Here is a 26,851-nt window from a genome sequence, read left to right as displayed (position 1 = left end):
TACACATATGTACAAACATTTTATTTATTTTGTATTTTTATGGTCTTCGAGTTGCTGCCTGAGCCATCGATTCGTCTCATAGTTCAGCGCCAACAACAAAAACGACAAATATGCAAACTCCTCACATGCACAGCTCATCAGCTGCATACAAGTGCGTAAGTGTGCGACTGGCAGCGTCATATGTGATTTGCTGTGGTATTTCGATTTTGAAACTTTGCACGACACTGTTATTAACCGTTTTGACTTTGACGCGCGCGGCTCGTGCTGGGACAGTATTCGCGTAGCACTTACGCATGCCAAAAATCATATCAAATTAAATAAAACGATCGAATGTAATGCGCATGCGCAGCGGAGTTTGTGAGTAATTAGTCAGAAAAGTGCTTGAACGTTAAATTTTGTTTTCGAAAAGTGGTGAAAATAGTAAACTTCAGTATTATTAAAAATTAAAAAAAAAATTTGAGCTCTAAGAAACCGCTTACAGCATAAAATAAATTTGTATTTTAAATTATAGCTAAATGAGTCAGCAGCTGTCAAGTATAAAGTCAAACGAAAATGCTTAGAAATTAATCCACTGCGTTGCTGCAAAAAAACTGTGGCACTTTAAAGAAATATCGTGGAAAAATTTATGCGAATAATCCTTTAAAATTTTTTCCCGCCGTCAAGTAAATTTTATACGATTATTAAAACTTAGTGCGCTTATATCCGCTGAACTTCACCTAAAATTCCATTACATATGCATGTGGTGCAAGCAAATGAAATAACAATACCTCAGTGAAGAGTAGTCTGAAAAAGTAAAAAAAATTAAAACCAAAGCAGAAAATTAAAAACAAAAAAATAAACTCAAAAATTGTTACGATAATAAAATTCACTCGACGTAAACCGTAAAGGACCGCTAAATTTTTTACTTATTTCAATAATAATTTAAATTATTGTAAAACATCCAAATTCAATCTTAAAATATTTGCCTTTGATAAAGTGACAAAAAATGCGGAAATCGTTGCAATTGTGAAAATTTGAGATTTGTTAAAAAATTTTTAAAATTTCGTTTCAAAACGTTTATGTGCCTCTTTAAAGCCCTAAGTGCTATTTGAAAAAATTTAAAGCTTAATTGCCACTTGCAGCATGTTGCGCATTTTTAAAGGCAGCATTGCCAATACGAATAAATTTACACTTTCGTTGAATGCTGTTACAATCGCGCTGCTTTTAAATATTGTCTGTCACATGTCAAGTGCTGAGAAAAATTACAATAGTGCTTATAATGAAGTTATCACGCCCGATTTGAAGAACGCTATTACAAAGGAGCTGCCGAAGGAGTCGAAATTCTTCGATGAGCTAGATCGTAAGTTTTGAGAAAATTTTAAAATAAGTTAAACTTAAAACGAGCAAACAGGATTTGCGGAATAGTAAAATTTGTAATGATAATTGTCAAAAATTAGGAAAGAAAAATTAGGGCTAATTTAATTTTGCAAACTTTATACTTAGTGCTGTCTAAAGTGCTGTTACAAGTTCAGGCCTTTATGAAAATAAACAATAATAAATTTTTTAATAAAGTAACTCTTATTTAATAATGCTTATTTAATGAGCGATATACACAATTTTTTTCGAACGGTCAAGCAGTGGCAGCAATGACAGCAAACCTCGAACAATTCCGTCATTGCTGTCACTGCTCGATTTTTTGAGACTCTCCAAATTTCTGTGGGGTATTCGATAGGCCATAAGCTCTAACTATGTTGAAAAACAGTAGTTCAATGAATTGAAATCTGGACTTTCAAACGGCCAATCATCTGCAGTTATGAAATCAGGAATATTCCTTTTAAGCCACCATTGGACCAGAACCTTGCTGGAAGATCCAATTCTATCAAACGAAAAGAGTATTGCTTAACTGTTTTACCACGCCATATAAAATATCCGGCAGCTACATTTTTGCTCCAGTTGTAATCCCTTTTGCACAGAAGTAAAGACTTCTGTTGAAGCTTTGGAATAACATTTTTTGCGTCTTCTGCAATTTTTACGTCGATTTTGTTATTTTGTTTATTCAAAACTTTCAGCTTTTAAAATTTCGATTCCAAACTTTAACTGCTACCAAATCAGTCAATTCAACTATATAATTCAAAAATATTTTGAGATGTTCTGCTGTTGGGATGAAAACAAAATTATTAATAGATTTAACTAATGAGTCAAGTAGGGGTTTTTTTTTATATTTCAAAATATAAATCAATGACAAATAGCAAAAAAAAATTATTACAGTTTTTAAAAACATAACTTCATGCAAATATCGGCTGACTCACATACATAATTAAGGCATGTGCAAGTGTTGACACGGACAAGGTAGCAAATTTGGCAAAGAGATTAATGAGAGAGAAACCTCAATCAAAATAAGTTGACAGACAATTGCAATGGCATTTCAAAAATAAGACAACCAAATGGTATTTAACAACAACAAATAACAGTTATTACTATGCCTTATGTGTAACCTTGATCTTCAATAAAAATGAAAAATATTCGCTTACGTTTTTACAATTATATAAACAGCTAAGCCTTATATCTCTTTTGTTTGTGTTGAGTTTCGATTGATGGCTGAATATGAATATATATAGAAGTATGTGCGAGAGTAGATGTGCGTATAGAAATATATGAGCACACAAGCAGTGTTTACATAATGTATTGTCATAGGTAGTGAAGTCCCATATATGTATCTATAAGTATTGGGAAATTGAAATCCATTCGCTATCGTTTTCGTGTTTTTTTTTTACTACAAGGGCAGCGAACATGTATTTGTATATTAACAGTATAAACGGTAGTTCAAGATAAAATATTGAAATCTAACATATATGCACACTATTTTACCAAAAAAAAAATAAAAATTCTGTCTTCAATTACCTATTTTATTCCAAAATTAATTATTTCAATGCTTTTTATTAATTATTTTTTCTTTAATTTGCATGAGTTCAATTAACACAGTTTTATTTATTCATTTATTATTTTTTTATTTTTTGCTTAAAAATTAGAAAGCTTTTGAACACCTAAAACATAAACTTAAACAACTTTATTAGGTAAATATATAATTAAAGTGTTACCTCAATATCTGTGTCTAATTGTTCAATTAAAATTTAAATACATTAGCAGCGCATGCATGAAGACGCTTTGAATAAGTGGAAAGTAGGAAACTTTGTTAAAAAATGTAATGTGAAATATAATATTATAATTAGAAAATTAAAAGACCACCAAATTTTTATATATATATTTATACCCTGAACAGGGATTATTAAGTTTGCCACGAAGTTTGTAACACGAAAAAGTAAACGTAGGAGAACCTATAAAGTATATACATAAATGATCAGCATGATGAGTTTAGTTTATTTAGCCACATCCGTCGGTCTGTTCGTCTGTATATATGCAAACTATTCCCTCAGTTTTCAAGCACCTGTCCATTTCTCACTAAGAAGCTGCTCATTTGTCTGACTGTTCGATATTGGACCACTATAGCATATAGCTGCCATACAAATTGAACAATCGGAAGCAAGTACTTATATGGGAAACTTTTTAGTTCACGTAATATCTTCACGAAATTTGGCATGAGTTATTGTTTAAGGCAACAATGTATTCTCCGTAGAAATTATTCAGATCAAATCTCTATATCATATAGCTGCCATACAAATTGAACAATCGGAAGCAAGTTCTTGTAAGGAGCCGTTGTATTTGTGAAGGGTATTATAGCTTGGTGCAACCGTTAACGTTAACGTTTTTTCTTGTATTGGTTGAAGTTATTGATGTTGATTTAGTTTATGGAGCATATTTGTATGTAATTTGAATAAGGAATGAATTTAATTTTAATTAATTTAATAAAATAATAAATGAATTTAAGGATTATTATATTATTATATAACCAATATCTGAGCATCTAGCAAAATACATTACGGTTGATAGCTTAATGCTTGTAAGCTTGTCTATTTGCGAGTAAATTTTAAAACATATCATCATCAATACTGAAAAAGAAGTTAGCATAAGTATCTAGCAAAGATATAAGCGCTAATTAACACTACAACAATAAGGATCGATTTGACTGTACACTGACACTAAGCATTCGTAAATTTTACAACTATGTTTTTTTTATAACAAAAATATATATTTCAATTCAATTATTTTACAAATAACGATTTAAAAAAAAAAAACATAGAAACACATAAAATCAAATTATTCCATAACTAAAAATTAAAGTACTTTTGGTTGGCGAAAGGTATGCAGAATTGTGCATAATGTTATTCACAAATTGGTGGGCGGCAAAGGATGCACGAAAGTGTCGTTGTTGTCAAGTTGTGCGCTTCTGCACATTAGGGATCTATTGCTGGTTCTCGATGCTAACATTCAACATTCATTCTGTTATCATTACTTTGAGTGCGCGTTGCAAAGTTCGCATTACAGCTAGTACATGCTGTTCCCATAATATGGGCTCCAGCATATATTTTGTACAAACATCACAAGTCAAATCTATTTTTTTTTGTGCAATACTTAACGGGCTTGTTAGGGATATTCATTTGAAAGGCACATTGCCCTCTAAATTTCTCTAGCTTCTCGTCAATAGTCACGTACCTGCCAGGCTTATAGTTGTTGTAGCAATTTATAATAAGCTTATCATCAGCCCTAGTAGTTTTATGATCAAACCGTAAACAATCCAGCAAAAACTCAAAACGCTTGAAACTCATTGTTACTTTCTAAAACGATCTAGATAATTTTGAGGCAAATATACCCAAGGTGCTTAGATTATTTTCTTTTTGAGCTGCTGCAAAATTAAAAATACGCAGAGTGCGTGTAGCCTGCTCTTTTAGAAGAACTCTTGCACTGTCAGAACTCACAACATCTGCATCATCAGGATCGTAATCTGATTCAAAAGCAATGCAATTACATTCAGAATTATTCGCAGTTTCTGATTCATCATCTTGTACCTGGTTGTCTTCTTCCTCTAAGATAGTCTATGGCTGCACTAAATTTTTAAATTAGTATTTTAAAATAATTTTTGGGTTACGGGTTTCTAAAGTGTAGCCAGTCAATATAGGTTATCAGTTTATTTTTAAACGCGTTTTTACGACAAATGTTCCGATCACGGTACAATTTTTTCTGATCTCATTGAAATCGAATCTAAATTTTAGCAAACCACAACCGATAAAATTTTGGGTAAAATCCATTATCTTATTTTATAACGCCGCCAATTTCTATGGACAATATCTTCTAGCGAGTTGAGTTGAGCTTTCTTTTGTCACTTGCTTTTGTCGAATATACATATTTCATTGTTGCTAAAGAAATATTAAAATGAGACTTCCAAATATTGTTGAAGAGCTAAAGCTAAAGCTCAACTCTCACAATTTTGTCAACTTCTTCATTAAATTGAAAGTAATAAAATTTGGGCATATTGTGATTTTATAGAAAAATTTTCTTCCCCGCACATGGAAAATAAATATATTTTTAATATCAATATATAAAGTCAGAATGAAAACGGCAATATTTGAAAGACTTTTTTTGTAGGCCTAGAGTTTCAGACAATTATTCTGCAATAAAATGCGAGGAGAAAATACACTGAGTTTACACAAATCAAACAATTTTTTTATGACTTGGCTAAATATATATAAATCTCAACTTTTTAATTACATAATTGTTGCGACAATATTTAAAATAATGCGCTATAAATTGTTATAAAAATATATATATTTAAAAATTTTTGAGTTTGACCAATTTATTGAAGAATCCAAAGTGCTTTATTATTTTATTAATAATTTACTTAATTAAGTCTTTTTTATACCCTGAACAGGGTAAATAAAATTTTCCAAAAAATTTGAAACACCTAGAGGGAAGCAAGCAGAGACCCTATAAAATGTATAGGTAAATGATCAACCTGAATAGCTGAGTTGGTTTAGCCATGTCCCTCTGTCCGTCTATTTGTCTGTATATACCCGAAGTAGTCCCTCAGTTTTTGAGAAATAGATCTGAAAATTTGCACACGTCCTTTTGTGACTAAAAAGTTGCTCATTTGTCGAAATAGCCGATATTGGACCACTACAGCCTATAGCTGACATACAAAGTAATCGATTCAAATCAACGTACATAAAGTGCAATAAGCTTTATAGCTACATGTTTATATAATATATTTTTTAACAAACATTTTTAATATTTAAGTTGTTAAAATAAACTAAATAGTCTAATATATTTAGCATGCGTTTCTATAAGCGATACTTTTGAAAATGTTTTCCAGGTTTGCAAAAAATATAAATAATTATAATACAAAGGTTAGGTTGGTTTCGCTCATGCCTTGAAATTTAATATATATTTTTCAAGTTATATTAGCTATAAAGCGACTATAGCAATGGTTTCAGTAAATATTTATCTAAAAGCAATCGCAAACGTTTTAAGCTTGAGTCAAACTATTCCTATTCTGCTAGTTTTCCCTAATTATTGTTAGTAATTAAATTAAACCTCTATTGAAACAATAAAAATACAGCAACATAATCACCAAATAACAACAACCAACAAATCCCGGAAACTCGTTGTAATAACTGTTTTCGCTACCAAACAACGTCACACGACAAATACCCGTAATCGGGAGAAATCGAAAAAAGTTGCACAAACAAAAAATCCATACTTTTGCAATTATTTTTAAATCCACTTTTTGGTTGCAGATCCGTTATTTCGCTTATTATTCGATTAAATCAACTAATTTTTTCACTTATCGTGATTTTTTTCATTTATCAATATTTATGACGCTGTTTCGTTGCGCGAGCACTTGCCACAAAATCATAAATTTTCCAAAAACACAAACAAAAAACTCAAAGGAAAATGCAACGTCTTGCCTTCCCAACAAACTGGTTATATATATGAATTTCGAAGGCATTTTCCAAAAAAAAAAATGAAAACTCAGCGCCACACAACAAATATGAGCACAACACGCAACTGCATTGAAAAAAATGAAAAAACAACAAAATTGCAGAAAATAAAAATCTGGCAAGTTCAATGCCATGCAACGGTGGCAAGAGAAATAAAATCAAAATGAGCAAGCGAGTTTATCAAGGAAAACCGGCGTTATAGGCGACATTATTGCAAGCAACTATTGCTCGCCCATAGTATTTGCAACTGTAAACCGCACCAACAACCCGCCAACAGCGACTGAAACTAACAAAAGGTAGTTGTGACAACTGGTAAACGCGACTGTCGGTAATAAATCGTGTGCACTGTTCGCTATACTCATAGAAGCAAATGTGGAAGTGTTTGCTGCATGTTGCAACAATAAGGCACTTCATTGCAGCAAATAATGGTTTACAGTCGCGTTTATCAACCGCATTCGGACACTACTATTTTCCGTTTCAGTGAATTCAATGAAATAAATAAGCATGTTGTTGTTGGCATTTATATTTATCACAAATGTTTATTGGCAATTTTTTAGTCGTTCGCTGAGACAGTTGCGTAGGCCGATAGGTGTGATATGTAATGGTACGAGTGCATTTTTATATGTTAGTAACATTTTTTTGTGATCATCAAGTGTTTGTAAGCAATATTTAAGAAGAAAATAGGTTTCTACTTCCGAATAGCAGATATCGGCTCTTGAATAAATTAATTTTAATATTGGAATAATAATTCGGTAAAATATTACGAGTTAATACCAAGTTTCTCTCTGCATTCGTTGATCTCGACCAAAGTACAAATTCTTATACGAAATATAAAGTCTAGTAAAAAGAAATACATTATTATTGCATTAAATATATGGTTTTATTTAGAATAGTTAGATTTATCCGATTTAGGATTATGCACCGTTTTTTTCGATAACTTTTTGATATTTTGAATATAATTTCGTATTGACACTTTCATAGAAATCATTTTGCTCATTGATAAAAAAAAAATTGAGACAGTAAAATTTTAGAAGCTTTGCTTGAGGCAAATTTTTAACAGCGAAAACATTTGTCATATATAGGAACAGATAGTAATCACCAAACTTTAAGCGGATGTATAAAAACATGTCAATAACACTGTTTACGCCGACTAACCGCAATTCGATCCTGACCGTTTTCATTTGGCATTGTCGTAAGTGACAAACTTTTCATCACCAATAAACATACGGTACAGAAGTGGATCGATTTAATTTCAATTCAGCAGCGAAACTAGTACAGTGTCAGGACCATAACCACTACTCACATTTAAGCCGCCTGTATGATGGTTTTGCCTTTACCAAAAAAAAAGTGCAAAATACAGCATTTTTTTTTGTACTGGTGTGTTCAAATATTAAAAAATCTTACCTTTCTAATGCCATATTGCATAACTCCATCGCACTTAAACAAAGTCAGACAGCGATTAATAAAGCAACCTTTTTGGAAAAATTTTCTATTTTCTAGACTTAATTTGACTATAATTCACGTTAAATTTTCTCGTTTGATAATATGCAAAGAAGTAAGAGTTTCGTTGCCGTTATCACACAGGACTCAGAATATGAACACCTTGGTATTACAAACTTCGTGCCAAACTGAATGTACACTGTTTAGGGTAAAATAATGCATGATATATACTATACTCTATGCCTTCATCCACGTGACTTGAGAACAATAAACGTTGAAATTAATTGTTTCAAGGAGAAAATTTTGTTACGCTAAAGAAAAGTAAAACTAGAAATTACCGAAGAAAAAGATATTTATTACTTTATCTTAATGAGCATGCCTTTCTCCAATGTAACTTAAGATAGATAAGCATAGCATACCACACATACATACAGCATACCACACATACATACCACAAAAACCGAAAGCTAATCAACGCCGTAGGTCTGTCTTAGTTCATTTTGCTCTTGGCGAAAATAGAAAAAGGCCACCAATGACAAATTACCGACAAAAATAGCCGTAAAGTACTGCATGTTAATTTTGCTGAAAGCATTACGAACTAAACCCAATGAAAAGAAGTTGGCTTATGTATGGCAATTAAAAGCGGAAAAAAACTTTGATGTCAGAAATAAAATGCAAAAATGCAAAAATTTAACATTTTTCTTATTTGAAATCGAAAAATGCAGATATACAGATGTAGGAAGCTGATATGAAGAGTTTTTGAAAAAAAACGACACGAAAAAGTTTGGCGACTGCGACATTCGGCGAAAATTGTGTGGCATGCGCGTAAAAGTATTTAAATTTAGTATTCAATATATTAACACTGCGTGTGTAATTCAATTACTTCATAAGTACTTATGTATGTAAATTAGTAAACATAAACTTCAACAAGTTCAGCCGCAAAGACGCGAGGTTACTACCTCAGCGTAAGCCGTTAGTTTCGCAGCGAGATAGCTTTTTACCATGAACAGCTGTTAAGAGTAGAAAACGGTACATAAGACTTAAGCGACAAACTTGAGTGCCTAACTCTAAGAAACATGGCCACAATTAGTGAATAAACAAGAGTGATTGGCATTGGAGTGCAAATTCGAAGCTTTTGAGTGAAGCATTTTTAACCGCGCTTCACTTGAGTGCAAAATATGTGGAATAAATACGGAGTACAAAAGAAGTAGCTAAGCTATTTTTGACTCAACCTTTTTATTATTTTACTCACTGCCTTTACCATATGCGCTTTGACTCATTGCTTTGACGCTTGCTGGCAGCGTAAATGCCGCATCTTACATGTGGCAAGCCAACAGCTAGCTGCTTCATGAGCCTCGCCGTTGAATATGCAGCTTTAGTTCTGACTTGAGTTTTTCGTTGAACGGTTATTGTGGTTGGTGCGGCAGTGTGGTTGTGGCAAGTGTGGTGAACAATTAATTATTGAAGAGAAAAGAAAAAAACATATAAAAAAAATTTAAAAAAGACATAAAATTTATTAATATGATTTACTTTAAACAATTAAAAAAATAAAGCCTTGAGTGTTATGAAAAAAAGATAGTGTTCCAGTGTTTGCTAATGAAATTTTATAACAAAAATTTTGAAAATATAATTATAAAAAAAATAATATCCAAAAAATGTAATCGGAAATAAAAATTTCCCAAAAATAGTGTAAAGAAAGTTTCAGTGTAATTATTGAAGTGTTGTTGGTGTCACAGCACAAAGCCAGTTGTTATTATTGTAGTCATTGCCACCACTTTTGCTTTCGTTTTGCGCGTTGTTGCTGCGCTGTGTTGTAAAATTGCGTTTTATTTTGCTTTGCTGCTCAAGTGGCGGCACAGAAAGTGAAAGTCCTCGCAGAGCAGGAGCTTATAGCAGTTTATACAAATTGAAATATATTAAGTCGAAAAGTAAAAGTAAACAAATTTTAATAAATACTCCTGTTCGTGTGGATGTGTTCAATTACTAAAAAATAAAAACCAAAACTATTTTTTATAAAATTTGCAAAATGTCAAAATTCACTCGCCGAAGACGCTCTGCCAAAAAGGATACGTGGCTGCGAGTGCTTAAAGTTTTAATTTTTCTTACATTGCACGCATGTAGCATCAACGTACTGGCGCATCCCAGCGCTGCGCAAGAGCACGATATGCTGATACTTGACGCCTTGTCGAGGCGCAGCGGCGGTGGCGGCGGTTACTACAACGAGGGTTCTGTCATGGAAATGCTGGCGAGAAGTAGTTACACGCAATAAGTTTAAACCTTTTATTATAATTTAAATAAAATTTACTGGATAAGATAAATACAATATATGAAAGAAAAATTCTCATAGAAATTTGATTTCCACTTATTTCTGCCATATACTGGAGTAGTAAAATTTAATTGTCAATACTTATATAATAAATTTAGTATTCGTTCCTGGTCATTATTGTCATTATCCGATACGTGACGTATGACCCAGCAGCTAATAATTGATTTGAAGCTTGAATCTTATGCGCTATTTCTTTTTATCATAAATCCATTTATATCTTTAGTGGCTTTTTCGAGCTTAAGTTTTAAAAAAAATCTTATATCTATATACTATGAATTGTTGTAAGCATTCTTCTCAAATAAAATATACCTTTAGTGGTAGCTCTAACTAATTGTGGACACTCTTTTTACAGTCGTGCAGTAGCTTAGTTTGAATCCATGATGATTTAGCTTTAATCGAAATATGGAGAATACATCTTTAATGAAATCTGCTTTTATAAATTTGAAATTGTTGACAAAAATTCACCACTATAAGTGTGCAAAGTTTTACTTGAAGCAAAACTAATTTTATACATTTAAAATCTCAAAGGACTTATGTTTATATATCTAATGCCGCATTAAAATAAAAGCAAATTATTCAAGAGATTACCCAAAAGATTTTTAGCAATATTACCGGGGATTGCCAACTTCGCCCAGATGTACGGCACCGTTGCAATTTCATCCAACCGACTGACGTATAATGATCGCTCTTTGATAACAGGTTTCCTTTTTTACTTTCAAATTTCCATTTGTTTAAAATAATTTTGATACAATTTTCTTGATTCAGTGCTATTAAAACTTGCTTAGAAACATGCGTTTTGAATCCTTTAACATCCTTTTGACATGGTAGGTTGTTCACAGTTTTGTTTTAATTAAAAATTATTTCATGGATTACCAAATCAAGCCTATACGGTGCTATACTATTCATTGTTTCTTCGGTCTAAATTCCATTTATACGTGGCCATTTGTGAGTCTTGAGTTCTCACATATTTTTTACGAAATTTTAAGTTCCGTGCGACAAAATTTTTGCAAGACATAAATAACTTTCAATGTACCACGCTCGTATATTTCAGCTATTTCTTTAAAAATATTGACAAAGCTACATACATGGCTCACAAACTTGGGTTACGTAAAGTTAAGTGTAATCTTAGTTTAGTTCGAAAAATCTGGCCAAATAGCAGGCGAAAAGTATTAATTTATTTGTATAAATTGACTCACGCATTCTTATTTCTTCATATATATTATTGTTTAGATTTTGTTTACCACCAATTTTGCCTACATTGTGCCTAAGCTTCTTGCACTTCATAAAACAAAAGAAAAATAAACACAAAAAAAAAAATAAACAACTATTATTATTCTCAAAATACCAAAATGCTTATTACGACAGAAAAATATTAAAAATTTTATGACCGTCGCTAATAATCGAAAATTGTAGCCAAGCAATATATTAATAAATAATAGTTATTATCTTGTCTCGATGAACTCTTTTCAAAAGGGTGCTAAATTTAAGAGATAGTAATGAACAACTGATTTATTTCTATGTACAAGTATTAGTAGTAAAAGGTACGTGTAATTTTTTATATTGGCATTAAAGGGCTCAAATTAGTTTTCAAGATATTTATAACTAAATGAAAGGTAGTATATTTTAAGAACAATAACAATAAAATATTTCGGACACGAAGGAGATTTCAAGTCACTTTTACAACTTTATTACAATTTTTTACATTCTTATCGAAAAAATGTTCATGCTTCTGTTGAAATGAGAACTTTTTAACCCTTTCCCTTGTTGATATATATAACATATAAAAATTTAGAAAAAGATGCAGAGGAATTAGTATAGACATGTGATACAAATTTTTTATATTAATCAAAATTTACTGTATTATTAATATTATATTTAGATAATAAAATATTAATTACAATATTTAAAAATCATACAAGCAAAAACTATACATTAAATGGAACTTAACGGGTTATATTCACTTGTGAAGTTCAAAAAATCGATTTATTTTACGCCTATTTGCAATATTCGAATGTACATATACATACTTAAGAATACTCTCCAATAATTTGAAGTTGATTCGGCAACTATGGTAGTTTCGGAGATGTGAGCGTATTTGTAAGAACTTTTTAAGTTACTGAAATCAGCTCCCAAAATGTTTTCAGAGTGGATGACAAAAATTTCTCCAAAACGGCTTGACCTTTCAACTTGAAATTTTAACATGATCTTCACCTCCTTAGATATATTTGTCAGGATAAGGTTTTTGATAATAATTTCGGCTTTTTAAGTCACTGTAGATTTTTTTTACAAAATTAAAAAAAAGGATTGTTTTTGGAAGGCTGAAATTCGGCCAATATAGAATATTTTACTGGTCCTTCGAGCATTACCTAAATACGTCTATTGAAAAAATTAAAATTTTTGGTTATCGATTAAAATAATTTTAAGCTGAAAAATCCCACTCATTGTTTTTTTTTTTTGTTTTTTTTTTTGAAGGTTCTCATACAGATCCGCTACGGGCTATGAAATAAATCCATAATTTTTTCAAAATTAATCGACAATTATTGAAGTACATTAAAATTTGGAAATGTACATTTAATTTAATTTATTTTTTTAATAAAATTCCTTTTCATGAAAAAAATTAAAGAAAAAAGCATTTATTTTGACTTACAAGTGGATATAACCTCTTAAAATATAATAGCATTTAAAACAAAAAAAGATTTATTTTCATATAAACGAATGTTTAATAATTAATATTTGAAAAAAATTAAATAAAACTAATTTTAATTAAATTATAAAAATTAGTTCGTCTAAAAAGAAAAATTGTTAGTAATACATTCCAGTTAATATGCATAAGCATGAGTTTCACAAAATATAATTCGCGTTTTGAAACAAATTCGAAGAAGGAAAAAATTAAAAAACATTCCAAATTAATTTTTTGTTTCGAAATTAAATTTTTAATGAAGAAAATTTTGATAATTATTTTCTTAATTAACATGTTTAAGTATTTTAAGCGAAAGCTATAACAAATTCAAAATTATGTACAACCCAAATGATGCACTCTGTATAATTACAAATACGTTTTTTATCCGTCATCATAAACATGTGCAATATTTTTTTGCACACGAAAGAGGTTTCTTAATAAAACGTTTTCATTTTCACGCAATTTTTCATGCTTTTCTATTTCTCATAATTTTTGCGCATCAACTTTTCCACTATACACACATATCTACAAACGCATGCCTACCACTTTTATTTCACTTCATGCTGATTTAATTTCTATTAACTAATTTTTTCTTCTCCTTTTCTCTCGGCTTTCTCGTTTTTCCTTTTCAGTGATTCCGCAGTCTTGCCGCTTTCGTGGACACAAATTCGAATGTGGTCTTTCTATTTCGTGTGTGTTGGGCGGCGGCAAACCGCTTGACCTCTGTTCGGGCGGAATGATCTGGTCGTGCTGTGTGGACAAAGATCTCGACGCTGAGGACACGCACGCAAGTCAAGTGAACAATACAAGTGAGTATGATAGGTGCCTGGAAGCGCGGCAAGTAAAGAATGGCAGAGTGAAAAAGAGTTCTGCTAGAAATGAGAGATTGCAATTGCGCAACGTAACAGTAAAAATTCTAAAATTAAGTGCTTAGTACTGGTAAAATGCTTAGTGGAATGTAATAATAGCCGACGAATTGCGCTTATGTAATTTCGCTGAATAATTTTGTTGAATAATTTTGCGCAATAAATTTAATTCAGTTCAGTGTTGCAGCGCCGTTTCGAAAATGACAATTGTTGCAGCAAAGCAATTACTTATGCGTATATATATGTAAATACGGCTGTAATAGTTCAATGTGAGCGTGCAAGTAACATGCACTCTTAAAGTCATTACATTGCGCATGCGCAACCAAGGTAGCTGTGTAGGCTGTGGGTGCATGCATAGTGCATCGACATTGGCAGGGGGGCTCAACTGGAGTTGTATGAAAAAGATGACGAACACAAAAAAAAAAAATTCAAACCGTACATTGCCGGTTAATAAAAAAAATTAAAAAGAAACTACTTGGAAAATTTCAGAATTATTTTTTGTATTGTATTTCTATTATCTTTTAAAATAGTTAATTTTATTTTTTAAAATTTCAAAAAGTTTGTTCTTCAAAATTAATTTCTTTTTTAAATTTTTTTCAAAACTTTTTCTCCATATTTTTTTAAAATTTCCAAAAAAAAATGTATTTTATTATGTATATGTTGTTCGATATGCATTAAGAATGACTATTTTATTTGAAATTTAAATTTTAATTTCAATTTTGACTTTCGTATATTAAATTTTAATATATGATTTTCAATTGATAGAATGAATTTCCTGTTTTTTAATTCTGCTTTTGAATTTTTTTTGTTGCATTTTGATATCTGAACTTTGAATTTTAAGATCTTTTATTTTTATTGTTGTGGATTTTGAAGTTTGACTTCTAATTTTGAAATTTTGAATTTTTATAATTCAAATTTTATATTTTGATATTTCGTATTCCGAATTTTGAATTTTGAGCTATTAATTTCGAGTTTTCAACTTTGAATTTTGAAATTAAACTTTCGCATGAATCGGTTTTGAGTTTTGCTTTAAAAATTAAAATTTTGAGTTTTGAATTTCGATTTTCTAATTTTTATGATTAACTTTTAAATTTGAATTGATCTTCGAATTTCAATATTTAAACTTAAAATTTTGAGATTCTAAGTATAAGTTTTGAAGTTTGGCTTTTTAATTGTGATTTTTTGATTGAAATATTAATTTCGAAATTCGAAATTTTGAGTTTTGAAGTTTTCATTTCAAATTTTGAATTTGGCACTTTGAATTCTAAATTTCGAATTTTTAGTTTTGAATTTCGATTTTTGATTTTCGAATTTTAATGTCTGGTATATTATTACATGAATTTAAAAATTGAAGTTCGAGTCATATGGCTGCTATAAATAAAAGTAAAAAACCATAGCTTTTTAATTTAGTGTAACGACTTCACCTAAGTGTTGCAAATAATATAGCAAAAATATTATTAGTATACCTGAAAACATTTTCGTACTTTTTGATAATTTGAATCATATATATGATTTAAGAACCCCTATCTATATTGACTCCGAAATCAGCTGAGCAGCTTTTGCAATTCAGCGTTAGACAGCTTAAGTGCCTAAGCTTTACTCATCTGTTTCGTTTACCTTTTTCTTGGCGGCGTCTTCGGCACTAAGTCAAGTAATTTTTCTTATATAAAGTTGAATGCGCATGCCACCTACCGCTCCAAAGCAAAAAAGCGCACGAAAAAAAGAGCTTACAATATCAATAAATGCAAACAGCTAGCGTTTCTTATAAACAAAAGCAATGGCAGAGCGAAAAAATAACAGCAACAACAACGCATATATTGACGTTTTGCTCTGATAACTTCCACACATCGCTCCTCAATATACCGCTGCTTTATTTTTATTGCTGTTGTTTTGTTTTTTTTTCTGTTTTGTTTACAACAGCAAGCAGACTATTTCAGTTTTAGTCGCTTTTTTATTTTCTTTTCCAATTACTTTTTAGTTTCGTTGCTAGTTGCGCTTGTGCATCCATTTTTCTCATCGCAATTTTTCCACAAGTGCTGAAGTCTAGTGCGGGTTTCGCGCTTAAGTCTTTTGTGCCATGTTTTGAGTTTGTTTCTGGACGGTTTGGCTTTGCGCGATTTTGGGACTTTGTTGCTACACATAATTAAAAGCGTGCATAGTGATTAAATATTCCATCTCAATTTCTGTTTCGAGGTAAAAAATTTCAGAATGCAAATATTTATTTTTCTTCAAACTTATAGTTTGTACAAGATCGTGTTAAGCAAGAGTTTCAAAATTCAGACATTAAAACGCCAAGCACACTTCCAATGCCATGAAGTTTGATTCATATTTTAGTTGAAGTTAGTTAGTTCTTTGGCTTTTGAGTTATAATCAGCTACGAAGATAGTGCTCTGCACACTTTTAATCTGACTTAGTAGTCACTTAAAATTATAGTTTGTAATTATTGTGGGGGTAGTAATAATGTTTTGACGTTCATATTTAAAATTTGGAAATTCTTGGATTTAACATGATTTTTTACAAAAAAAAAAAAATATTCAAATGATTATAAAATTTCAGCCTGGAGGGAGAAAGGATTTTACTTATTACCGAGCTTCAATTTGCTTAATAATACTATGAGAAGTAGGAAATATGAAGCGAACAGTTGTATACCTCATATGCCAGTCCTTATAATTTTAGTTTCGAAATTTAAAATTTTATTTGTTTATTACATACATATTTTGAAATTTTTATATATTACCTTGAGTTTTTAATTCCGAATTTTAATTTTGGATTTAAAATGTAGAATTTTTAACTTTTAAAGGTCTTCTGAATTTTGCATTTAGAAATTTGAATTTTGAAGAAATTCTGTATTTTAATTTCATTTGGTAATTTGAATTTTGAATTTAAAAAATTGCATTTTGAAATCGAAGTTTTAAATTTAAATTTGAAATTAGTTTTGAGTTTTAAACTTAAAATTTTTATTTAAGTTTTAATTTTAAAACTAAAGTTTAATTTTGAGCTTTGAGTTGCCAATTCATAAATAGTTTTTCAATTTTGAATTTAGAAATTTGAGTTTTGAATTTCTAACCTAAATTGCGAACTTTAATTTTGAAAGTATTTCTGTATTTTAATATGATTTGTAAATCTAGAGTTTCAATTTTGATTTTTACTTTTTGAAATCAGAATTTTGTATTTGGATATTGCGTTTTGAATTCAAAGGTTTAAATTTAAATTTTGAAATTAGTTTTGAGTTTTTAAAAAAAAATTTTAATTTGAAATTCAGTTTTGAATTTGAGTTTTAAGTTATTTTTAAAAGAATTTCTGCATTTTGATTTAATTTGGAAATCTGAATTTTGATTTTTGCATTTTGAAACCTAAATTTCGAAATTGGAATACTGCATTTTGAATTTACATTTTGAATTTGAAGATTTAAGTTTGAATTTTGAAAATAATTTTGAGTTTTTAATTTGAAATTTTACTTTGAATTTTAAATTTTAGAATTCGAATTTGAATTTTGAACTCATTTTTTGTGAATGGTAATGACCTTGATGCTTGTAAAGACTAATAGCAACATTGCTTGAAACAGAAGAATTTCCAATAATTTAAGAAGACCGAAAATTTATCGCTTAAAGTCTGAAATATATCTTTGACAACAAAAAGTTAAAATTGATTCGTCAATAAAGTTACTGCTATGAATAAATATAAAAAACAATTATTAACTATTTCCTTAGCTTATTTATTTTCTTAATTTTCACAGACGTTTTTTCGAGAAAGTTAAAAAGCAGTCCAAATAATAATAAAAAAGTTGGCTTTCATACTATGTCTAAAAATGTTTACTGTCAAGAAAAGTTAATCCTCATTTATAAAAGAAATGTACTAGTACAAAAACATATATCGTTTTCATTACAACATAACGCTTTCCTCATGAATATTCATATTTTTGGACACTGTCAATTTAGGACACCCACTTTCATGTTGTTGTTAATAATATTTTTTTACTGCCACTTATCTGTCGGTTTAATCTTTTAATTTCACTTTCTTCGTCAACGACTTTGCCATTTCCGGTGAAATAATATGCCTATATATTGGTGATTGTGTGTGTGTGTGTTGATGGGCTGGTGAACTTCAGACTTTTCTGGGAATTTTCGCTTTTGTGATGAGTTTTGAGTGCATATGTAATACAGAGATAAAAGCAGTTATGGCAACAAAGTTTGTAAAAATGAAAAGTGAAAAACATAAAATAATAAAAGGATGAGAAGAAGAGGAGAGGTTGTAGGAGAAGGCAGTGCCGACATAGTGTGCACAACTTAAAAGAGCAGTTCGCTTTTGCTGAGACCATAATGAAATTGTCTTCGTCGCTGAAGTGTAAAGTTGTGACTGTGACTGCGTGGGGTGGCAAATTTAAACAAAAGCAAATTAATTAAGAAAAAACGTACAACAAGACATATATATGTACTTACAAGCGAAGTATTAATCTGAATGTTTAATTTAAAATTAAAATAATAATACATAATTTAATAATTTAAAAACAGTAAAAATGTAAATAAAACATGCAATAAGAAATAATTAATTGCAACTAAAAGTGAAATCCGTTTGGAACAATTTATTTTAATTTTTTTGTAGAGGCATTGTGCGCCATCTGCCATTTCGCTATGTAAACATTGAATAACTCCGATTCAGTTCTTTAGACATGTTTTGAAAATCTCAATTTTGTACAATAAAAAAAAACACCGAAGAGCTGTACAAAGTACCGGCAGGACGGTTTTATTTTGCAATTTCTGGAATCAAAATTTGATTAGCGAAGAGTTCCATTTTCACAATGTTTAGCGGCATTAGTAAGCAAAGAAGAAATACTTGGGAAACAAAAAATTTGGTCGATTTCCATTAAATGCTTTTGCGTGACCAAAATGGAATTATTTGAACCGCCAGTTGCGCTAAAACCATCAATGGACTATATTTTTTCAAACAAGACAAAATCATTGATGAAAATCGATAATGATTAATGCTAGCTCATAAATGCACTAAAAATGCCTTACAGAAAATGAGTACTTTGACAAAAATTCTTTAAACAACTGATATCAAAAAGAGGTGACATTGACTGACCACAAGAACAAACACTTTGATGCCCCTTAACTTCCTTTGTGAGTTTATTTGAAAAATACACAATTTTAAGACCATTGAGGGGTTAAAAGCAAACGTGACGAAGTAATCGCTGTAGTAATCTAAGTGTTGTAAAACGCCATAAAAACGAGCGCGCCAAAAATTGCTAAAATTGTATTTAGAAAAATGCCAATAAATTTACAATAGTGAAATAATAATATATAAAAATTATCTCAAAAAAAAAGAAAAATGTTAATTTCGGCGGCACCTAAAATATAATACATGCGAAAATATCTTGTCAAATAAAGAAGTTTTCTATACAAGAGCTTCATTTTGATCAATCAGTTTATATGTTAGTTATATCTTACAGTGGCCTGATATCATAGATTCCGACAAATGAGCAGCTTTTTGGAGAGAAATGGGCGTTTACTAAATTGTGATTCGATATCTCAAAAACTGTGGAACTAATGTGTTATAGGTATAATATTGACTCAGCTTGTCAAACTAATAATTTATTTATATACTTTAGAGAGTATCCAACGTTTCCTACTGGGTGTTACAAATTTCGCACACTTAATATACTCTGTTGAGGGCATAGTAAAAGGAATACTTTTGTCATACAAATCTTCAAAAGATACTTACTCCACGTAAGCTGCCATAATTATCACTTGCATTTGGTCACCTAGATAATTAAAAATGTCAATTTTCGTTTCACGCCCATTAAAATTAACGAAATTTCTTAAAAAGTATTAAAAAGCAAATTAACGCAAAAAATTCCCATACCACACACATTTATTCGCACAAATCTATGGTTACATGTAAATTCATCGTGACGCAATGCCGTCACCTACTTGCTTTCTAATCAACTTTCCAGTGCTATAATTTGCGTCACAATGGTCGCTAAGCACTTGCTAATTAATCTTTGCAAAGGAAGGTAATTTCTACGCCAATTCAAGTTTTTCTTGTGCTTACATAAGTAATGACTAGATATGTATATGTATATACTTGTATACTGCTGGGTTTCAGACCTTACAAAAAACTCACAGCTTTGGTGCAAAAGTGAAAATTTCTGGTTCACCAAATTTCAGCTGTAACCACATGGCTTTTGTTTTTATTATTTTCGTTATCTATTTTTCGAGTTTTCTTAAAGCTGTATTATTTAATGTGTTATATAATTTCCTATGCAAATTAAATACTTTTATATAAGCGTGAATATATAATAATCGGCGGAAGTATTTATTTCATCTCGTTGACATTATTTTTTCAGTGATGTCCAAGTTACATTTGTGGTTGAGTGAATGTTAATGTAAATCTTTTCCACACGCTACGAATAGAAATATCTACATTATTCTCGAAAATGAAAAGTGATAATTATTAACAAACGTTTGGACGGGCGGCAGGGCGCTGTCAGTAAGTATTTAGATTTTATAATCTGTCACGTTGGCATATTAAAGAAAAGGAGAAGAAAAGAAGGGGAAAAATATTAATTCATTGTTTCAACCAAACAATTGTTATCTAAGACTACGAAATATAATTATAGAAAAGACACATTGCTTAAAAAATGTATAAAAGAAAGCCAAATAAGTTTAAAATTGTTTAAAATAATTTTTTAGTCTGCTTTTCAGCCTTTCTTTATTATTTCACGTATTTCATAATTATTTGTGTTAGATAATCATTTCAAGCCACTATTTGGATATCAATCCAACTTATGGAAAGCGTTTTACAGTTAATTTGTGGCACTTGTTGAATTTAAGGACAAAGAAATAATTAAAATATTATACATGATATATCCGAACATTTTATACTCTTGCAAAGTCAAATGGTCTACTCGTTATAGATTTCTTTGTGGGTCTTGCCGCATTGTTCTATGTTGACCGATATTTCCGGTAAAAAGTCAACTATAAGTACTGCGATCCACATATTCAGTACCTAGGGACCTGAACAGTTTTGTTTCGATCTAGGCAATTTTTGGTCACAAGGTGGCATACTTTAAACGTATTATTCACGCAATGTTCTGCACTAATATAATAATTTTTGCTTGATATGCATAGTGGAAAGTGAAAGAATCAGATGGAATTGAAAATGGTGTTATATGGGAAATAAGCGTGGTTGTAGTCCGATTTCGCCCATTTTCGCACTATGACATAGAAATATGAAAAGAACGTTATGCACCGAATTTGGTTGAAATCGGTTAAGCAGATCTCAAGATATGGGTTTTCAACTAAAACTGGGCGGTGCCACGCCCACTGTCTAAGTTTGAACGCGATTCCTATAAAGTCATCTCATACCATCCCACAGATAAATTTTAATGTCTCTGACCTATTTAGTGCTTGATTTATCACGCTTTTAGTAGTTTTTAACAGTACCGTTATATGGGAAGTGGGCGGGAATGGCACCCGATTTCACCCATTTTCACACCGTCGATAGAGATGCTAGAAACATTTCCAATTTTCCAGTGAACTTTGTTATTATAGCTTCAGTGGTATAGGAGATATGGATATTAAACGTTTTAGATAGCGAAACCACACTTTAGAAGAAAAATTTTTAACTGCAGATGCCTCTCCTTAATGTGATCCTGTGTACCAAATAACAGTCTTGTATCTTATTGCGGAGCTTAGTTACAGCAATTTATTGGTTTTGATTAATGGCGTTTTGTGGGCGTGGCAGTAATACGATTACGCCCATCTGTAATACCAACCGTCTTACGGTACCAAGAAATATGTCTACCAAGTTTCATAAAGATATCTCAATTTTTACTCAAGTTACAGCTTGCACAGACGGACGGACGGACAGACAGTCACCCGGATTTCAACTCGTCTCTTCATCCTGATCATTTATATATATATAACTCGATTAGTTTTAGGTGATACAAACAACGGTTAGGTGAGCAAAATTATTATATTCTGTAGCAACAAGTTGCGATAGTATAAAAATCGTATCAATATTAGGCACAAACTCACAAAATGAAGGCTCGGTACATACTTGTATTATTGAATTTTAGATTTGAATTATTGTATTTTGTATCATTTCTTCATTTTTCGTTACATATCATTATTAATTATTTATTTATATTTCAAAATATTTTTATTATATATTATTAAATAGCATCACTGATTGGTTCAACTATGAATTACGTAATCGGTTCGTCCTGTTTACTTTAAGTACAATAAAAGAGATTTATTATATTATATTAATAAAATCTAGGTTAAAAATTGACCTCAAGGCAGAAAATAAACAAATATTGGTGAAATCGAGCATTATTTGAACTATTTATAGCGTTTGTTTCAAAAGCTTAACTGAAATATGTTTGACACCATTGAAATGAGAAGAAAACATAGATGCTGGAAATATTTTTACCTTTCAGTAACTTACACATTAAATTAATTACGATTTTTAAAATATGCTTACTTCCGATTCGAAGGAAAGTATTTCAAATTTGGATCTTAACTTTGGAAACGGAGATATTACTTTTTGATTTACTACTCAATTTCTCTACAAGCATTGGTTTGGTGTGATACTCCGCACATTATTGGCATTCAATGCAATATATCGGACAATAAAATAATGAATCAGAGCAATGTTTCTTCGAAACCCATGTAACAAAAACACTTATTCGCGCTAGCGTGAGTAACTTTAATATGTATATATTTAACTACAGCTGGAATATCGACACCATTTAGGCGCAGGTATTTACAAATTTGCCTTGACTCGATAAATTAAGCCTTGAAGAGAAATAGTTGTAGCACTATTTTTGATATTCGAACAAATATTTTGCAAAATATTTGGAAAATTTATTAATGTTTATGTAAAGAATATTTGAAAAAAAAAACATTTTTATTGGAACTAAAATTGTTTATATCTATGACAAATGTCGCATGAATTATATGATATCTGAATAATTTATATATATCTCTATTTAGACATTACCTTAACTATTTCGTCATTCCCGGCCAATATTCAATATTTATTACTCCGTCAACAATTAGTCATTTAGAATTCTAAATTTATTGAGTTAGAATAGAAAGATAAAGTTTAGATTTTTGCGATTTTTTTTAGAGAAAACTAGTACATGAAACACATATGGTAAATATCAGTAGTTTACAATCATTTTGCGACTGTGATGTTAGAGACTGGCTTTCTGAATAATTTTGGGTTAAAATGATAGTTTCTTAACACATATGACTTTTTGTGTTGTAGTCAAGCGGTGTAGGGGTCAAATCACTACCATATACTAAAATAACAAAAATAGCTGAACGTATTGGAAAATTTTGAACTCAAATTTATAAACAGGACACCTCAAATACCCCCATAGAGCTCTTAACACATCAGTCGCAAATTTTTCCTACAGATTTGTTGAGTAGTGTAATTAATGAATATACACAAAAAAGTTATACGTAATTTCCCTAGTCACTAAAAAAAAAAAAACTTCATCCACTGCTGTGATGATTTCGGCTTTCACCGTGGTTAAAAAGAAAAAAGTAAATTGTTAAGCTGTAAGAAAGGGCCTCAATAAGGATCTACGATTGTTAAATTAGCAAAATGGCATAGTTTGAAAAAAATTTGATGTTTCGGCAACATAAAAAATAAGCAAAAAAAAACTAAAGTAATACATTGATTTGTTACCAGTTACGACTGCAGTCAATTTGAAAAATATGGTTGTGAGAAAAAGAATACGTTATATATTATATCTATAATATGAATTGTTTTCGTTCAAATACGATTGTTTGTAAAGTTTTAAAAAAATATATAAAAATAAATTCAAATATTTAAACACCAACTACTTGTAATAACTGTAAATATTTTATGCTTGTTAAATTTTGCAATGCTGTGTAAATAAGTATGCTTATATATAAAAAAAAACGCTTCTCGACTCAATATAGGTGACATCATACATTTGCACGACATCTATCCCGACTTGGCGGGGCACAACAAACACCCAACGCATAGCAGTCTCAGCAGCAGTGCACAATTACACAATTCACATAATAGTCATGGCGCAACGCAAAGCAGCAACGTACATACCACCAACATAGCATCGCATAACACGCTGGGTGCCTCACGACCGCCAGTTCATCACTACCCCACCGTCATCAGTAATCATCAGTACCAAATAACGCAATCGCTGTACACAACGAAGCGACCCTACAAGCCGCACATCTATCGACCGGGAGCGACGGGTGGTGGCGCTGTGGCACAGTCCAGCAGCTGGGAACATGAATCAAATCACCTGGGCGCTGGCATCACCAATCATTTGGACACTTTCTTCGATGTGGAACGACCACCCACACATTCGGCGGAGAGCGGGCCGCATGAGCTTTTGCCGCATCCACAGCCCTTCGCGGTGGGCAATGTATTGGATTTGAATGCGGGCGAAGCGGTGGAGGATTACAGTGGCGGTGGCGGCGGTGTTGGAATTTATGCCGACGGAACAACGTATCGACCAGTGCCGGGTACCAAAAGCTGATTTGATGTTTCTACAACTTTCACTTCTTAGTATTGTTTGTTTGGGTTCTTGAGTTTAGTTGGAAGAATACTTATTTTCGTAACTTTTTATTTAGTACTCTTATTTCACATTTCACTTTAGCCTTTTCTATTTTTTTATGTAAATATATGTAATCAACTCAGCACTGGTATGCTTTTGCTCTTAGTTTTGACTTATTTTATATTTTCTAAGTGCTTTTCTATTTATTTTTAAATCTCACGGTGTGATTGGCTCTGCACTGTCTTCTTTTATCAAAAATCTTCAATTCATTTCATTTTAATAATATTAATTAAGTTATTTTTACAATTCGTTGCAGGTTGCGGTGAGGTCTATGCGCGCTCAAATCGTATTGTAGGTGGTCATTCGACCGGCTTCGGTTCACATCCCTGGCAGGTGGCGCTTATCAAGAGTGGATTTCTCTCGCGCAAACTTAGTTGTGGTGGTGCGCTCGTCTCTAATCGCTGGGTTGTCACAGCGGCGCATTGTGTAGCAACGTAAGTAGCAATGGAATTTGGTGATACTTTAAGATCTAGTAACAAGAAACACATTCTTTCTGCTTTGTATTTGTTCGAAAAGTTGTTGCTATTTTGAAGGCAATTTCACGATGCCTCTTTAATAGAAAGACTCGTTCTTATTGGCAAAAACCTGGAACATTTGATTTAACGACGGTCAAATTGTTGACAATACAAGTCTGAATTATTTCAATCCCATCAAACCCATAGCAAAACCAAACAATCACAAAACTGTCTAAGAAGTTTATTTTAGTACGAAATTTCATCTTTGGCACGGCCTTAGTCGTAACCCAATCGAATTTAAGTTTTAACGTGATATACAGATTACTAAAGTCATATAATGTAGAACTAATGGATTTGTTTTTGATAGATGTAATATATATATAATATGTACTAGAATTTTGTTATTTTTTTCTCCTTTTGAACGATAACAAGGTAATTGCCCCACAAAATAAGCGATTAAGACATCAGTGAATAGTTTTCGAAAAGTTGCTACTTTGTTCCCAAAATATTTGCAATAAAATCTTTCTATATTTAATATGCTTTTTATAGCGAAGTCCTATACTTTGGTGTATAAGGAACTCATTTCATATTAATATCTTATTTTCCATTTACAATAAATTTAAACCAATACACAAACTTCTATACCATAGAACGGCAAACTCGAATATGAAAATCCGCTTGGGCGAATGGGATGTACGTGGACAAGAAGAGCGACTTAATCACGAAGAATATGGCATAGAACGCAAGGAAGTGCATCCACACTACAATCCAGCAGATTTCAAGAATGATTTAGCGCTTATAAGATTAGATCGTAATGTTGTCTACAAACAGCATATAATACCGGTATGTTTGCCGCCACCAGCCACGAAGTTGGTGGGCAAAATGGCAACAGTAGCTGGTTGGGGACGCACGCGGCATGGACAGAGCACGGTGCCCTCAGTGCTGCAGGTAAGATAAATATAGCTACTGTTTATAGTCAATATGTAAAATAATAAACTCAATTTGTTTCTCATCAAAATCAAGGAAGTGGATGTCGAGGTGCTGTCGAATGATCGTTGTCAGCGTTGGTTCCGTGCAGCGGGTCGTCGGGAAGCTATACACGATGTCTTCCTCTGTGCCGGCTACAAGGAGGGTGGACGTGATTCGTGCCAAGGCGATTCTGGTGGTCCGTTAACGCTGTCGTTGGATGGCCGTAAAACGCTCATCGGTTTGGTGTCGTGGGGTATCGGCTGTGGGCGTGAACATCTGCCTGGCGTTTATACGAATATACAGAAATTTGTGCCGTGGATCAATAAAGTGATGGCCAATGATAATGCGTAGTGCTGCGTGGACTCACATTTGCCAAAGACTGCAGTGCACTCTGATATGCCACCTGAGTCGTTATGTAACGATATCCTATTGCGTATTTTATTCGCTAAATTATCACTTTTCTAAACTTAAACTCTGCCCGCGTCATATTTATTGATCAATTCACGTTTTTTGATCATGAATTTTGTAATTATAAGTAACGTTTGGTTACTAAAAATATTTTCATTTACCGGAACATTTTAAAAATACTAATATGCGATTAAGTATTGTAATAATTTATACT

General features: G+C 31.4%; 1 protein-coding gene across 4 annotated transcripts; it reads left to right on the top strand.

Moving 5' to 3' along the window:
* Positions 1-248: 248 nt before the first annotated feature.
* Positions 249-26,851, top strand: LOC106618320 (serine protease 1). Of its 4 annotated transcripts, none has more exons than XM_036360336.2 (6): positions 249-1,339; positions 13,951-14,127; positions 24,144-24,713; positions 25,062-25,239; positions 25,911-26,208; positions 26,284-26,851. In XM_036360336.2, exons 1-6 carry the CDS (start codon positions 1,123-1,125, stop codon positions 26,578-26,580), a joined length of 1,737 nt encoding a protein of 578 aa, XP_036216229.2. In that variant the 5' UTR covers positions 249-1,122; the 3' UTR covers positions 26,581-26,851. The 4 variants fall into 4 exon arrangements, with proteins under 4 accessions (XP_036216229.2, XP_036216320.2, XP_014091497.3 ...); XM_014236022.3 differs by lacking the exon at positions 249-1,339 and adding an exon at positions 9,950-10,564; XM_036360427.2 differs by lacking the exon at positions 24,144-24,713 and having other exon boundaries at positions 26,284-26,850.

The sequence above is a fragment of the Bactrocera oleae genome, chromosome 4 (genome assembly GCF_042242935.1).
Source record: "Bactrocera oleae isolate idBacOlea1 chromosome 4, idBacOlea1, whole genome shotgun sequence".
NCBI lineage: Eukaryota > Metazoa > Arthropoda > Insecta > Diptera > Tephritidae > Bactrocera > Bactrocera oleae.
This window is presented reverse-complemented; position numbering and strand designations above follow the sequence as displayed.